We start from the raw sequence: 16622 nt of genomic DNA on the forward strand, positions 1-16622 counted from the left end.
GTCACTGTTGCCTAGGTAGAAAATTATGATGGGAAAGGTGTTCTGTGACGGGCAGTGTATATGCCACAAACTCTGTTCTTTCTCCGGGACAACAAAAAAGAACACATTGTGTACTAGTCCTGGGGGCTCTTGCCAACAAGGCCTTGTTATTTTCATGAGAAACTCTTACTAATTCCTAGAGAAGAAAGGTGACACAGAATGGGCCCTACCTTGGAGTCAGACATCAGAATACTAATTCTATTTTTGGCCAACTGGGAAATCTGGATGACCATTTTTCTAATGGGTACTGAGTGGGTCATAGTCCAAAGGGATTCTCTGACTGGGTGTCAAGGAAGCAGGTGTTTCTTAATGATTTCAGTGAAGTTTCTATCAGAAGTTATAAATAATGAAATCAGTAATAAAAACCCTTGGAGTATGGAATCCATAGTGAATAGCCCTTAATCCAAGGCCTATAGGAATTGAGGGAAAAAGTCAATAATGTGGCAGATATTCCAGGCTATTCAGAATTGGAAATTCCTTTTGCAAATTTCCTTTGGAGGCTATGTGAGCAGCATACTAAGTAGGAACTTTACAGCTATAGGACTGAATGGATCTAAGGGAACCAATGTGAGCTCGTGTCTCTAATGACAGAGATGACATCTGAAAATGGGGTCAAGTGAACCCACTCATCTTTCCAAGACAAAGTAAGCCAACTCCAAATCACAAGTATTTGTGCCAAAAGCAGGCATCTCCTCCCCAACTCCCCCCTAAAAAAAGACAGGAATCATTCAGTTATAATCCATCTTTATTGTAAAAATCCAGATATAAAATGTATTCTTTCAGTCTTTCCGGTTTTTCCTTTTTTACAAAAACAAAAAGGCACATAAAAACCTTCCCATAGACGGATGTATACAGGCAGCCCCATCCCCCCTCCCCCCCATATCTACATGCTTCATTCCAGAACACATTTGCTTTCCCCACATGCTTTGGTTCTTTCCTACCAGGGTAAAATTCTGAATTCCAAGACTGAATTACACAAAGAGGCGGTGATGGATGTGGAATATGTGGAAGGACCCACGACATGCAGTACAGGGGGGCTAGTAGTAGGTTTCTTTCTCCACCCAGCCTGGAAAAGTGCAGGAGCAGACAGGCACAGACACACACGGGCACAGGGGTTGGGGGAAAAAGGAAGAAAAAAAAAAAGCCGTTAGCTCTGATTGAGAACTCTTATTTAAGTAAAAACAAACCACAAGGTGAGGATTATCAGCATAAATAAGCAAAGCTAAGCTTTAGGGATGGAGCCTGTCCCCAAACTCAGAGTGCACTCTAAATTTCCCTGCCAAATCTCCTTTCAAAATAAAAACGAACTCTCTCTGGAAATAGGGTTTAATTGTAAATTCTGACAGTTATCAAATTAGACCTTTGCATTTCAAAGCCAGTGGATGCTACTGGATCCTTAACATTCCTATGGATGAAAAGACACTTAAAGTTCAGTTAAGCTCAGACATCCTTATGAGCAAGTGTTGGGACTGGTTCCTACCAAACACACCCAATTGTTAAGATTCACAGGTCCCTGTGTTCAGAGAACACAGACCTTTTAAAGGCAAATCCAAGATGGCACCACCTGCCTCCCACTCCCCAATCATAATAAAAACGTCCTTACCACCAGGGCTCCTCCTGATGATTAACTTTCTGACTTCATCATACACGAAGATAAGGAGAGAGTAAGGGAAGGCACAGAACCACCAAGTTGGTCTAGAAATAGAATCAAATAAGTTATGCACACTCTTGACTACATAAGGGAGAAGAAAGAAGAAGTAAGTAGGACAGAAGTCATGTGCTTCTGTCAAGCAATGATGAAACCCTTCCTCATTAGGACACCCTAATGACACTCCTGGATATGCACAACACACAACAAAGAGTCACATTGAGATAGGGTTAAATAGAAAAGCTAACAGAAATAAGCATTGAGCTCCATGCCTCAGGCCTAAAAGGACACTTCACTAAAGGAAATCAGGTCACGGGGTTTACTTAGCCTTTTTTGATTTTATTCTATTTTTAGCTTATTCTTCATGATGGGAAGAGATTTGGGCATGTTTTCTGTTGCTAATTTTGTGATGATCCCATTAAAATTCTTTTTGGAAGTTGAACAATTATTTGCTTCATCTGCTGGCCTTCTGAACCTTGGAACTATGGCCTAGTCAACCGGAGTCATAGTAGCCTCGAGGGATATGGAGCTTTCTTTTTATTTGTATCCTTGGCACTTAGTCCAGTGCCCGGCATATAGAAGGCACTTAATAAATGTTTACTGACTGATAATAGGCTCCAAGTCTGAAGTCTGGGGATGCTAAAACCCATATGTTATGGGAAAATTGGGGGGGTGGGGATTTTTCTCCAGCTCATTAGTTGGACCCTGGACAAAATCCTGGCCAAATTTTAAAGGAATGTCCCTGTTACTTTCCTCTATACTGATCCCAGGCAAAGGAATTCATTTTAAAATAAATGTGGGAGAACTATACATTGTAGTGACAAAAACAGTTTACCAGTATCATCACAGTAAGGACAGCTGACGTTAATATGGCACTTTATAAGTTTGCCCATAGTGCTATAACAAACACACACACACACACACACACACACACACACATTTGAATACCAACAATCTTGTGGGGCAAGTATCATCATTTTACAGATAAGTACAGTAAGCGGAAGAATCCATCCATGGTCTCCCTTAGCAACATCAACAAAATTGCAAGTAAAGTCCTTGGAGGGGTTTAAAACTCCACAGAGAATTTTATAATTTCAGAAAAGTGTGACTCCTTCCCTGTGCTAATACAAATGGAATTAGTTCAGGAAGACTAAAAGGTAAGCAAAGACTGATCTCTAACAGAGACCTGCTACTGGGTTCCCCACTACAGTGCCATGTGGTCTAATGAAGACCAATACTGCTGCTGCCATTGATTTCCCAGAGGAAGCTCTCCTACTTCTTTGGGAGTTAAGAACAGCAGAATGCCTTGATACTTAGGCTTGAGAGCAGTCCTCAATGAACTCCTCTAATACCAGTCCACTCACCACTACATTTGTACTGCTTGATAATCTAGGCGTGTCTCCATTTTGGTCAAAGGTTAAAAATCAGATTAGAGGGGCGGCCAGGTGGCTCAGAGAGTAAGAGCGCTGGCTCCAGTGTTGGGATAACCTGGGGATCAAATCTGGGTTCAGATACTTAGCACCACACCCAGAAATAACTGGCCGTGTAACCTTGAGCAAGTTACTTAACCCTGATTGCTTAAAAAAAAAAAAAAATCAGATTAGAGAACCTCTGGTTTGTGGGGCAAAAACAGAGCTCTGCTTCTGCTGGCAGATGGATGTCCAGGGAAGACCTAGTTTTCTGTTTAGGGAGTAAAGAGTGGCCAGCAGTCCTGTGTAATCAGTCACAGGTTGTAGGTGAGGAAGTCTCAGAGACAGTTTTAAGTCTCATGTTAGGCCAAACCCAAAACCAATGTAGTTTAGCAGAGACCATATCAGCCTCTGGGTTGGTAGACCCACTACCTGACAACTAACATTCGCAAGCACACTCAGAAAAACTTCCAGAAGTTCTGAAAGCAATCGCCAAAAAGAGCTACATCTCAAAGTTTATTATTTTTTTGGTAGATATCATCTGAGTCTAGTAGCTTACTTGAGGGGATACATCCTTAGGGCAACACCCATTCCAGGACAGTATGAAAGGAAGGCAGCAAGGGCAGTTTCTTCAAAGAGGCCAAATATTAAGATCTTGTTCCTAGGGAGAGAAAAAAAAAAGTTGAATGGGGGTGGGGAGGCAATGACAAAATACCCCTACCTCCAAATGTCCAGCTTTCCCCCAACTGCCCCAGGTTCCTTAGAAAACAACTTGAAAATGATGCATTTTTTTCTTCCTGACACCTCATTTTAAAACCAAGGAGGCATGATGGAAGAGTGGACAATTAAGCAGCCAGTGGAATTAAGCAGGGGAATGCTCCAGATCAGTGGCCCAGACCACTTCAGCCCTTGTGCCTAAGGTTGGGTTGAGCCCAAGAACAGAGGGCTATCCTACATGTAGCCTTAAACCTTCAAACTATGTCTGAGGTGAGGAGGGGGGATAGGCTCAGGAGGAAGAAGAGGGCCCACCCAGCTGTCATGGAAAAGATTCTCTCCTGGTGTCCCCAGGGGATGACTCAGCACCACCCGAAGGCTGTGTTCCACTGAGGTACTTTCTACCTGAGCTCTCCCCTTTCAGCATGTGCTACTTACTTCATTCCCTGCTGGAAGACTGAATTCCTTCTGGTCTTACAAATGATCAAGTCAGCCCACTGCACCACCACAATACTGACAAAGAAGGCTGTGTGGCAGGTGAACTCCACTATTTTCCTCTGTTCGTAGGTCTAAAAGAGGGGGAGACAAAAACACAGGTTCAGACACAGTCAAGCCGGTCACCTCGCTCTTCCTTATCTTCCCTAGTCTTAGGAAAGCCATCCAAGAGGTCTTACCCACTGCTGACCGTAGCTGTCTTCCACATCATTCGTCCAGCGGTCATCCCAGTCCACTCGGATCCCTAACAGGCCTGAGGGCAGAAAACCATTCTCGGCCAGAATCACAAAATACGTAAAGAAGCCTCCGAGAGCTTGGATCATCCCTGAGAAAGGGGAAAATGTGCTCTGTTAATGTCACACCCCCATGATACTTCACAAGGGTGTTAGGTTAGCCCTTTTACGTAAGGGACATTAACTTGTGTGATCTCCACTGCAGCTCTGAGAGGTTTCATGGGGAGGAATTGATGATTGCTCTTCCAGAGGTGAGGAAATAAGGTAATGAAGCTCTCTTCTTAATTCTATAAACCAGTCAGCCCCACCTGAACGTTCTGGTCACCATTCCTTTCACTGTACCAGCTGTGATTCCAGGCAATTCTATTTTCAGACAATGAAACACTGATCACTTGACTTGCCCACTAATAACGCAACTAGTACTTCAGGGCGTCTCCAAAAAGCGTGTTAAGAGCTATGGTGAGAACTCCCCACCCCCCCAAGGAAGGTGGAAATAGTTCGTTCCTGGGTGATTTCACAGGAACAAAGTTGTTCTCTGTGGGCAGCTCTCCCCACTACATGACTCACTTTTTGCCTCTGAGCACGAGTGAGCTGACCTTTTCAAGCTATCATCTCCACACTCCACACCTCCATATTCCAGGCATTTTCATTGGCTATCCTCCAAGCTGGGGGGGATGCTTGCCCACATCTAGGTGTCCCGGCAAGTCCCAGCTAAATTCCCACACAAGGAAGCCTTTCCTGATTCCCTTTGATGATAGTGCCTTCCCATTCCCATTTTCATACCTTGTTTGTACAGAATTATTTGATGAGCATGTTGCTCATCCATAAGACGAAGTTTCTTGAGAATGGACTGCCTTTTGCCTCAGTACTTAATAAACTTTCATTGATTTAGCCATTCAACTAAGTCTGTGCCAAATACGACTTCTCCATTTTTTCCCCTGGTGGTGGTGGTTTTAAGCCCATAATTGCTATCTCTGCAAGTTCTTTTACTCAACCAAATATCCTAGAAAGTCTAACTTTCTAATGGTACAAATTCCAGATGCCTTAATGTACATAATCAAAGGAGAGTGAGAGAACTTAACAGCAAGGAAAGAGAGAGAATGCAAAAGAGAGAACATAATAGAGAGACAGAGAAAGAGAAAAAAAGAAACCTTTGTCTTTCAGTTCTTACTTAATAGTTCAGGATTTTCATCTCTAAGAAATGATAATTTCTTACAATGTGACCAGTCAAATTCTTCAGGCTTGGAAATTAATCTCTAGCATTCACCGCAAGCCTAAGGTCCAATTCAGACTAAGGGCTGTCATTTGAAGGCTGCTCTGATGGATGCCTTCTTTTCTGGGCTTCATGAGGTGAGGCTGTCCTCAAATGCCAGGCATGATCTTACCCCAGGGAATAAATACCAAATGTTGAGTAAAAAACCCAAAACTCCTCTGAAAGTGACTTGGCAAGAATTAACATGTTAATCTTGAGATACTTTCTGAGATAAGGAATGGAAGAGATTCCATAGGCTTTATTAGATTTCTGAAAGCCCTTTTAGACTATCTAGGACAAACACTGAAGTCTTTGGTCCAAGTTTGTCTGTCTCTCTCCCTCTAAAACCCAGGTGCTTCGAACTCAGCACAGACACTGTGTCTGCCACTTACCTATCTGTCCATAGGCCATGCTAATAAGCCGTTCATTCACCAGTTTGTCAGTTTTAGGATTTCTGGGCTGTCTCTTCATGATGTCACTCTCAGCTTGCTCGTAAGCCAGGGAAATAGCTGGCACCTTGGTAAAAGGACAGCAGACTTTCATGATTACAGCTGTGACAGCACGGGCCATGGCACAGAGATGCTGTAATGTTTTTCTTGGGCTTCAAGAGGCTAAGGTAACCTTATCGTCCCAATCTGGTTTAGAAGAACTGGGGTTATTATGGTCTGGTTACCTGATCTAATTTGTAAAGGGAAAAGACATCCTGCTATCTGAAAAAAAGGTGTCACTGATACCAAGAAAGACATCAAGGGAAAGCCATCACAATACAAAGTGTTTCTGCTGTGCTCTCCCTTTGGGATAGAGGTATTCAAAACACGTACTCAATTAACAATAGAAATGGAGCTGATGACCTCTAAGGTCCTTTCCAACAAGGATTCTATGAAAAATGAGGAAGGAGGGAGATTATCAGTACCCCAGCTGATGTGATTAAGCATTATTTTCCCTATGGAGCAGACAGGGGGATAATCTGAACATATCCCTGCAGTGGATGAGAACACCAGCACCCCCCGCACCCCCACCGTGATGTAACTAACATCCTCCAAGGAACAAAATGTTTGCTCTCTACTACGTGGAAGCAGTCACCTGAACTCACCATGTCAGTGCCCAAGTCAATGCAGAGAATGGTGACAGTCCCCAAGGGCAGAGGAATATTTGCAATGATAAAGATGAGGAAAGGGGTGATTTCTGGAATGTTACTGGTCAGTGTATACGCAATGGATTTTTTCAGATTATCAAAGATCAGTCGACCTAGGAAAAAGCATTATCAAGCTGCATTAAGGAGTCAAAAAACAGGTACAAAACAAATATGGAGCATCTTTTTGATGGGGGAAGATTTCCAGCAGATGCCAGAAGCATCAGGGTTTCTTGTACCTTCTTCGACTCCAGTTACAATAGAAGCAAAGTTATCATCAAGAAGGATCATATCAGCAGCCTGCTTGGACACATCAGAGCCAGAAATACCCATAGCGACTCCAATGTCTGCTTTCTTAAGGGCAGGAGAATCGTTCACACCATCCCCAGTCACAGCTACAATAGCACCCTGCCCAGAGAAAAGGAAAACATTAACAATAAAGGAGACGCTTCACCTTTGAGGGACTGGCTGCCCAGCAGGGGGTGGTAGAGGTTGTCAAAACTGGTCTCATGCTTATCAGTCACTCTCCTAGCACTTCCAATGTGCCACATTTCTGCTTTACAAATGTAGCCTGGGTTTCCTGGTCACCTTTTTTTTATTTTTTAGAGGGGGAAAGGCAGGGCAATTAGGGTTAAGTGACTTGCCCAAGGTCACAAGACTTGTAAGTATTAAGTGTCTGAAGCTGGATTTGAACTCAGGTCCTCCTGATACCAGGGCCAGTGCTCTGTTCACTGTCCCACCTAGCCACCCCCGGTCACTTTCAAATCAATTTTCAAAGGGGAGAGATTCTGCTAAGCAGAAGGAATTCCAACCCAGGCATCCTTACTGAGTGTACTACTGAACCAGACTGCTTTCTTTCTCTACTTCTCTCTGACAGTGCTTTCGAAATCAATAAAGCCAGAGGCATCCCAGGCTCATTGGCACTGGAGGGGATCTTAGGTCATCCGGTTCCCTTGCTTTGCAGATGAGGAAAACAAGGCCCTGGGTGTTTTTCCTTTCTTTTCTCCCCAGGCTAAGAAGACATTACAGTTTAGCCCTTCTTACTACTATGCATAGACATGATCTTGCCAGTGCTTCCACCACAGGTACCATGCTGCTGCAAGTGTCATTGTGAACTACCAGCAACCCACAGGAAGGGTCCTGCTCTCTGACCTGTCTCTGGCAACCTTCCACAATAATGAGCTTCTGCTGAGGGGAGGTTCTGGCAAAGACAATCTCGGTGTGATGCTTCAGAATGTCATCCAGCTGTTCAGAAGTCATGTCCTTCAGGTCACTGCCATGCACGACACAGGCCTTGGCATCTCTAGAATTGCAAACAAACATGGCAGCATGAAGTGCTCTCTGCCTCACCTCCCTCATCTGTAAAATGGGAGCTATACCTATACATATGCAACAAATATGTACACATGTTCATAAAATATAAAGTATCTACATGACTTATTGTATATAAACACAAATATGTGACATACATATATTTGTGTATATACACACACAACATGACTGTTACATACAAATGTGATGACATATCACATATATTGGTGTTTGTTGTAGATATGCATTGCTACAACAAAATTATGTATGGAAAAGTGTTTTGCAAACCCCGAAGCAATGTAGAGATACAGTATTACTAATTATTAGCTCACCTGCACAGCACCCCCAGCCCCTCCCGCCCCCTAAAAGGCAGATCTGTATAGGTAAAAGCAAATTTCATTATCCCATTTTCCACAGTTATTATGCAGAAAATGAGTACAGCTGATGTTTTAGCTCTGGGGGAAAGAGATTTAGACTGGCTGGGGGGAAAAGGACAAACTGACCACAAGATGCTAGCAGCCAAGGGAGGTCATCTATCTCCTCTCCTTCTGGAGTTTTGATCAGACCCTCTTGGGAGTTTCCTAACTATGTGACCTAACTTAGGAGGCAGGTGACCAATATCGATGGCTAAATGTTTCAGAAAGTTTATTTTTAAAAGACTGGGGATAACCATGAAAATAACACTGGGTTGGGAGCCAGGAAATTTTGCTTTTCAATAATCCTGGTATGATGGCTTTCTAGTTGTTTGACTCTGGGCAAGTCAACTGTCCCCAGCCCCTTTTCTCTACAAAATGAGGGGCTTATTCCAGTTTCCTTCAGCCATTAAAAAAATGTTATTCTAGGTTTGCCTTTACTGATTTGGACTCCTATAACTCAGTATTCTGACCAGATTCTGTTGTCTACATGCCTAATTTAGAACCAAAAGGGGCTGAGACAAGTGATTCTCTGTCTGGATAATGCAAGGAGAAGTTGACTTGCTTTGGTTACTGGAATTTTTTTGTCCTAGGAACTCCCTGATGAGGTAATTCTTTCTATTTATCAATGCAGAACAGCAACTGCTCTAAGTAACTTGTAGTATCAGGGGCTGTTGTCTAGGCAGCCAAAAGATAAGTGCCTTATCCAAGGTCACCCAGTTATCAGGAGCAGGATTAGACAGAGTACAACATGGCTTCTTGACTCTGAGTCAGCTCTCTAATGCTATATTGGCTGCCTGAATATTTTAGGGGAAAAGCAAACTTTTTAGGGGTTAAATTATATGGATTTAGTATACTCTACTTTCTTATTGTGGGGGACTGGTATTTTCCCTTGTTTTCCTTGGTATCTTTAAATAATACTTAGGTTGTTTCAAAAATTGTTGCCCTGTCTCTTTCCCCAACCCCAACTCCCCAAGCAGGACTTACAGAAAGGGAGGCAGTTTGCCTAGGTCTAGGTTCTAACAACCTTTCAATTTCTCACGAATTGGCTTAGCTGGTTCCCATGTCACCTAGGAAGGTGAGATGGTGGCCTTTTAGTTATCCTTGTCTATTCCAAAGATACTTTCGATGAACTGGAGAACACCCATGATGATGTCCTGCCAGCTCAACTTGGGGTAACATTTAAGCACATCTGAGCTGCTTTCGGGAGACAACTCCAAAACCCAGGGCTTGTTCCCTTGGGAATATTGGGGGTGGGAAAGAGAATGAACTAACATGCAGCTGTCATCCTGAGTTGCAAACTAGTGAATGCTAAGCTTCTTCCTCTAAACTTCTTAGCAAGCCTGTTCACATCTGACTTTCTAAACTGCTAATATACTCACTCAGAAAAGAACTAATTCCTGACATTGTCTGGTTATGCTGTACGAAGGCTTGGAACCAGAGAGAAAAGAGAGAGAAACCAGAGATCACTTAGTCTGATTTCACAAAATAGCCATCCCAGCAAAAAGAGCTTCTGGTCTTACCTGGCATTTACTTGGCTCACGGGAATATTGAGACGGGCAGCAATGTCTTCTACCGTCTCATTGCCTTCGGAGATGATGCCTACACCTTTTGCAATAGCTTTAGCTGTGATTGGATGGTCCCCAGTGACCATGATTACCTGGTAAGAGAAAAAAATCCAGTTCTTATAGTTGCCAAGAGAACAAATGAAAGAAAATATCTACTTGTGACGGCCACAAAGACCAATGAAAAAGCAGTACTTTGTTCTCAAGAGGGAGGCTTGGCAGAGATGACAGAGGGCTGGCCTTGGGAATCAGACAGATGAGGGTTGATTCCAACTTCACACATATAACTAGTTGTGAGACCATGGGCAAATAAATCACTGAGACTCAGATTACTCTCCAAGTCACAATGAATTGGTATTAGTGAAGGAAGGCAGGGACCGAACAAAAGGGTTATTTAAGGGGAGTGGAGGGGGCACAGCCACATTATTAAAAAAGAAATTTCCTGAATTAATAAGTATGAAGCAAAACCAAAACATAAGAACCCCAAAGAACAATCACACACAAAATACGTAACTCTACTAGCAATGAAAATTTGAAATGAAAACTCGACTCCATGCTACTACATGTATTCAACTAGCACAGAGATTAGAAAGTTCAATGTTTGTATATCTGGAGGAAACACTCCCCACTCCCACTTCCTCACACGTGAACCATACAAAGACATTTGTAGTGGATGTTTACTTGGAATGGCAGATGGGAGAGAAGGTCTACCACCAAAATGTGCCACATTGACTCAACTGAATAAAGGGGGAGAAAAAATGCAGAATGACGGGACACATACTGACCAGAGTCATGTAAAAGTGTCTATCTGCCTGCATTAACCAAAAAAAAATTTTCAAAATTCACCAAGTTTAATTTTTGCTCCATTCTCTACCCTTCGAAGACTATAAATAATACTCAAACACTGTCACACCTGCTTCTATTTACAGCAAAATAGTCGAGACACAGAACAAAAACCATAGTAACTTTAAACCACTCCTAAAACATAGAACCTGATTTTTTCCCCCTCGTTGGATGTTGTGAGAGCAGGTGCGGAAAAATACCTTAATGCCAGCACTTCTGCATTTGCCCACAGCATCGGGGACAGCGGCCCGGGGAGGATCAATCATGGAGATGAGCCCAACAAAGCAGAGGTTATCCACAGGGAAGTTCACTTCATCCGTATCAAACTGGAATCCTTCGGGAAACTGTTCATCAGGTAGGTAGGAGTGAAGAATGCCGGGGGGGGGGGGGGGGAACAACACAGCTGGAGATCCTCACGAATACCAAGGAATCTTAGAATCAGCCAATGGCAAGAGACCTTGGGCATCTTTAGTCCACAACCTGATGATATGAATGACTTCCTCTCTCTCAGGCCTTTGAATCGGGTAACTTTCTTGGATCACCAGCACTTTCTGAGGGGCCAGAAACAATGTTGAATTGAGTCAGGGGTCCAGGGCTCAAATTCAGATGGATATTTTTACCATGTAAAATGAAAAGTAGATAAGCTCTAAGATCCCTTCCTGGTTCTAATTTATGGATGCTGTGAAAAGACTGGAGAAGACAGAGGGATGGCAATCACCCAACACAGTTAAGAGTCTCTTTAACTTCTTTCTTGTCATGGATCCCTTGTTATGGCAGTTTGGTAAAGGGTATGTCCTGCTTCCCTTTTCAGAATAATGCCTTTAAAATGGAAGGGAGAGCAGGTGGAATGGCAGATAGAGCACTGGATTTGGAGTCAGGAAGACCTGAATTCAAATCCGGCACTCACTAGCCATGTGACTTTGGGCAAGTCACTTAACCCCAATTGCCCTCCAAAAAGCAAAAAGCAAAACCAAACAAAAACAAAAGACAAACTAGGCCTCAGAAACTTACTGCCTATGTGATTCTGGACAAATCACTGAACTCTGTCTCCTACCCCCTTTTTGCCCCCAAGATTAAAAAGGAAACTAAAAGTTAGTTTTTCTCCCCTATCCAAATTCCCAAAACCCATGAAATCTATCTGAACCCCAGGTTAAGAACTTCCAAGTTCAGTGGGTTAGACATCTGGAATCCTGAGCTTTGGGCTCTAGGCCTAAGCCAAGTCACTTTGGCCTTTTGCAAGCTATTTCTGTAGTCTGTATATCAATATCCTTGGCTGCAGAAATGGGGACAAGGCTGCCCTCTGTCCACCTTGCTTACCCACCTCAGAGAACTGACCCATTTATGCTTTGTTCAGGCTAGCATTTTAATATTTGTATTCTGATCACTCAGTCACGGACAGGCAGGGAGGCAACATTCTGTTAGAAGATATCATTCAGGATGAACTCTTCATTGTGGACAATCCAAAAATATGTAATAACCAACTACAGAATTCCAAGGAAGGGATCCTTAGGGACCAGCTGGTTGTCTACATCCATCAGGAAGGAATTTTTTGAACGGGTTTAAACTGTGAGCTTTATTTATTTTAGATAAAAAGGAAGATTACCCTTGCCACAGAGATTTGGAATTGTTGCTCTTAATGATAAGGAACGCCCATTTACTGGGCCAGAGGCCATTGCAACATGTATGAATAATGATCAGAGCTGAACCTCTGAGATAAAGCCATGTTAGGACTTTCCCACAGTGCCATAACTGAAATTGCCCAGGTATACACCACAGCGCTGGAGTCCTTCTCCTTCCCCTCACCTGGAAGACAGGACCCTCGTCCCCATCTCTTTACCTAACACTCTTTCTCCAAGGCCTCCCAGCTCCAGGTAGGCATTCTGAAAGGCATCTTTCAGTTCCTCATCCAGCTGCTGTTCTTTCCCATGGATCAGAATGGAGCTGCAGCGGTCCAGGATTCTCTCAGGCGCACCCTTCATCACCAACAGATGTCGGGGTTCAGATGTGTTTGGGTTCTTATGGATAGAAAGCTGAAAGAGATTTTGCAATGTCCAAGTTAAATTAGATGCAGTGAGGAAAGGGGCTGGGTTCAAGTCCCAGTTTTTGTAGGTCTGACATACACTGATTATGTGACCCTAGGTAGGTCTGAGTACACTAAGCTCAAAAACGATTGCCGAATATGCTTGGTATAAGAAGGTTAATCTGGGAGTGCTCTATAGCAAAGAAATCAAATCCTATCCCCCGAGTTAGATACGGCATCTCTTAGGGGAAGGGGAAGCACTACAAACAAAATAATCAAAGATGCTAGGGTAGTGTAAGTGGAATAGTACCACAATACTACAGATATTCTAACTTGGAGACCAGAGGCTGAGTTAAGTGAATTTTAAAATGAGGACTCCAATAAGCAGGGTGAAACCCCAACCAATGCATCTTAGGAAGCATTACAAACTTACAGACTTAGGACCTTATAAAATTGCTGAAGCAAAATGGAGTCATAACAAATCTCAATCAACATCTGAAAAGTTAACTTTGAACAATAGTTTCCTCTATTAAAGTTCAAAGTCATGTAGCTCAAGAAGCATCCAACTTTTGGTCCAGGGCGAACCTGAATGCTTGAGAATGCAGTGACATAATTGTGACTTGTTTTCTTAAAGGGCATTTTACTCCTACAAAGTAGAAATGAAAAATGCTTCCTCCCCCACCATCTTCCTTTCCCCCACTCATGCCCAGCACCACCCCACACAAAGCAATCTTATTTAACCTGGTACTTGTTGGTGGAGTTGAAGGGTATCTCTACAATTTTGGCATATCTCTCTCTCATTTCTTTCACAGACCCACAACACACTTCAATGCATTTTAAGAGGGCTGATTCAGAAGCATCTCCAGCAACTGCCCGCTGCAAACAAAAGACATCATCTGTTAATGACATGAAAAGATTTCTAGCATTGAGCAAGATAGCTTTGAGAAATGAGATATATAACTTCACAGAGACTTTACTGATTTTATGTGTACCGGGGGAAATGGAATAGTAGAAAGAAATGGTTATATTAAAAAAAGACAGGGATAGAGAGTATAGGTGGGCAGAAAATGAGGAAACCATATCTATATTGGTAGTCTTCTGTGACTCTCACATGTGCGGCCTGATCTGAACTATTCTCCGTTCAAAAGCTGTAGGACAGCTAGAAGGGTATAAGGCTCCCTTTAGGGAACAAGATTCCTTCTTACTTCATTTTTGACCCACCCTATTTCTAGTTACAGATGCAGGTGTCCCACCCTGGGAAGTGTTGACCTATACTGTAATTCAATTCACATGGCCTTTGTTGTAAGCCCTCTGAATGTCAGGTAAGCAAGCAGGAGCAAGGGCAGACTGAAGGACCTTGTAATTGAAGCATTATCTTAATCATGCAAATCTGTCCAGGCTTTAAAGGCTCCAAGCCAGTAGGACAAAACAAAACATAACCAAAAGGCCCCATGGCCATGCCAACATTTTAATTCAAGTCTTAAGATACCAGATTATTACCAAAGACATTATTAGGTCATGCTTATATGGGCATGCTGAAACTTTTCTAAGTTGACTGGCAGAGTCTGAGAAGAGTCAGAAATCTGAAACAATGGGATCATCTAATCAAAGAAACCTCTAGTTACTAAAAACAGTCAATTTGTGCTGTTCTCACTATTAACAAACTCCTCTGATGTACAAACACCAGCACGTGTGATCTGGGTAGTATATCAGCCAGAAAACTATTATTAGCCTCTCAGTGCTCTAGGACAGAAAATTCTTTCCAAAACAAGGGATGTCCTGATGGATCTCTAAGGTCAAGAGTCTAGGAAATTTCCACTTCCTAGAAAAAGGAGAATGTCAAGGTTTATCCCAAGATCAACAGCTTCAACATTAACTTAATGCCAAGGAAAAAATTCCCCCTTTGTGATAAGGGGTGTCATTAAAACTCAAAGGCCCCAACTAAAAATGCTACTACTAGCTAATGTTGGGTAACTCTTAATATTATACACTGTACTAAGTGCCTCACAATTATTATCTCATTTGATAATCAGCAACTCTGGGTGGTGGGTGCTATTATTATCTGCATTTTACGGATAAGGAAACCGAGTTAAACAGATTTTAAATGACTTGTCCAGGCTCACACAGTTACTAAATGTCTGAGGTCAGATTTGAAATCAGGCCTGGAGCTCTATCCACAGCATTACCTAGCTGTCCCCTACTAACTGACCTCATTCCATTATCCAGGCTACCTCTTAACCCCAGGTGGTTACCCCAAATATAAGCCTCAGCTATTAAAGATCCCAAAAGGCAGCCTTAGTGTGGAGTCAAAAGTATGTAAGGGCCTTCTCTGAACTCCTTTTCAGACTAAGGGTCTGAATTTATGACCTAAGATTTTCCCCTTCTTCTGGATAAAGAAATTCACGGGAAGTATTTATGAAAAATCCACTGAACTGAAATAAAAATAGCAAAATAACTATATATGATGAAGGGGGTTTGATGAGTAAGTAAATTTATGATGAGTAAACTGCACTAACTTCTTAGGAACTAGTCACACTAAAGGTTAAATAGTCGGACTGGAAAACAAACCCAAATCTTCAATTCTAAAATCTCATATTCTTTCCACTATACCACATGTGAATGGGTGAAAAGAGCCATGGCAGAGAAGAGTGAGGAAGACCCACTTTCAAGTCCTAGCTAAGCTAGCTAAGCTAGATGATGGACTTGAGGGACTCAGTGTCCTAGGCTACTCTCTAAATTACAGAGAGGGCTGACCTGCACCTAAACCAATGAAATGACAAGTCCAAGTTCCTATCCCTACTAGTAGGGAAATTAGTTTTCACTGTTGCTTTGATGTATTATATATACTTGAGTGTTAATGGTAGGTTTCTTTGAAAACTAGTTCTCTAAGTCAAGTTTTTACACTAAGACCATCTCTCCATTACTCCAGTATTTGATTTTGCTTAGTATTTTTTTAAAAGGCATAGGAAAAAGATAAGGATTTCACCGTACTTGATCAATGAAATGTAGGTCTACAATTAAAAAGCTATTTGGGGTCTTTTAGCAATGTAACATGAGTTAGCTAGATCTGAGACATTAAAGAATATCCAGATAGTACTTCTTTTGAGCTGCCTGTACACATTCCCTCAAAATGGGCTCCCCAAGGGCAGCTAGGTGGTGCAGTGAATAGAGCATCAGTCTTGGAGTCAGGAGGACCTAAGTTCAAATCCGGCCTTAGACACTTACTAGCTGTGTGACCTTGGGCAAGTCACTTAACCCCAACTGCCCTGCCTTCCCCCCTTCAAAAAAAAAAAGGGGGCTCCCCCAAATTTGTTACTTCAGGTAGGCATGAAACCTTAATGTATGCTGGGATTTCACAAGCTTACCTTCAGAATAGGTAGGTTCTCCTGATTAGCCTGAAACACGGCACGGTTGCACAGTCCTGCAATTCTGGACAGGGCAAGCCAAGTAGTTGAAGTCTTATCAAAAGAGACACCTGAGGAGGAGAGACAGAGATACTGAATATGTAAAAATTAATTCATTTAAATGAGCCTTCAAAAAAAAAATTC

The 16622-nt window shown here is 42.5% G+C and overlaps 1 protein-coding gene across 1 annotated transcript in view; it reads right to left on the reverse strand.

Annotated features, from left to right (window-relative positions):
- Nucleotides 1-766: 766 nt before the first annotated feature.
- ATP1A1 (ATPase Na+/K+ transporting subunit alpha 1) overlaps nucleotides 767-16622 on the reverse strand; it is a 36778-nt gene continuing 20922 nt past the window's right edge. The window contains exons 10-23 of the mRNA XM_069090258.1: nucleotides 16440-16549; nucleotides 13816-13950; nucleotides 12892-13084; nucleotides 11255-11457; nucleotides 10170-10306; nucleotides 8075-8225; nucleotides 7162-7330; nucleotides 6884-7038; nucleotides 6183-6306; nucleotides 4485-4630; nucleotides 4249-4379; nucleotides 3656-3757; nucleotides 1643-1734; nucleotides 767-1105 (exon numbers count right to left, since the gene is read on the reverse strand). Of these exons, the coding sequence (XP_068946359.1) occupies nucleotides 1077-1105; nucleotides 1643-1734; nucleotides 3656-3757; nucleotides 4249-4379; nucleotides 4485-4630; nucleotides 6183-6306; nucleotides 6884-7038; nucleotides 7162-7330; nucleotides 8075-8225; nucleotides 10170-10306; nucleotides 11255-11457; nucleotides 12892-13084; nucleotides 13816-13950; nucleotides 16440-16549 (1877 nt within the window). The 3' untranslated portion in view covers nucleotides 767-1076. The remainder of the gene's footprint in view (nucleotides 1106-1642; nucleotides 1735-3655; nucleotides 3758-4248; nucleotides 4380-4484; nucleotides 4631-6182; nucleotides 6307-6883; nucleotides 7039-7161; nucleotides 7331-8074; nucleotides 8226-10169; nucleotides 10307-11254; nucleotides 11458-12891; nucleotides 13085-13815; nucleotides 13951-16439; nucleotides 16550-16622) is intronic.

Source organism: Petaurus breviceps, unplaced genomic scaffold (assembly GCF_028583685.1).
Source record: "Petaurus breviceps papuanus isolate PSGF00001 unplaced genomic scaffold, PetGlider_PUasm1.0 186, whole genome shotgun sequence".
NCBI classification, from domain to species: Eukaryota; Metazoa; Chordata; class Mammalia; order Diprotodontia; family Petauridae; genus Petaurus; species Petaurus breviceps.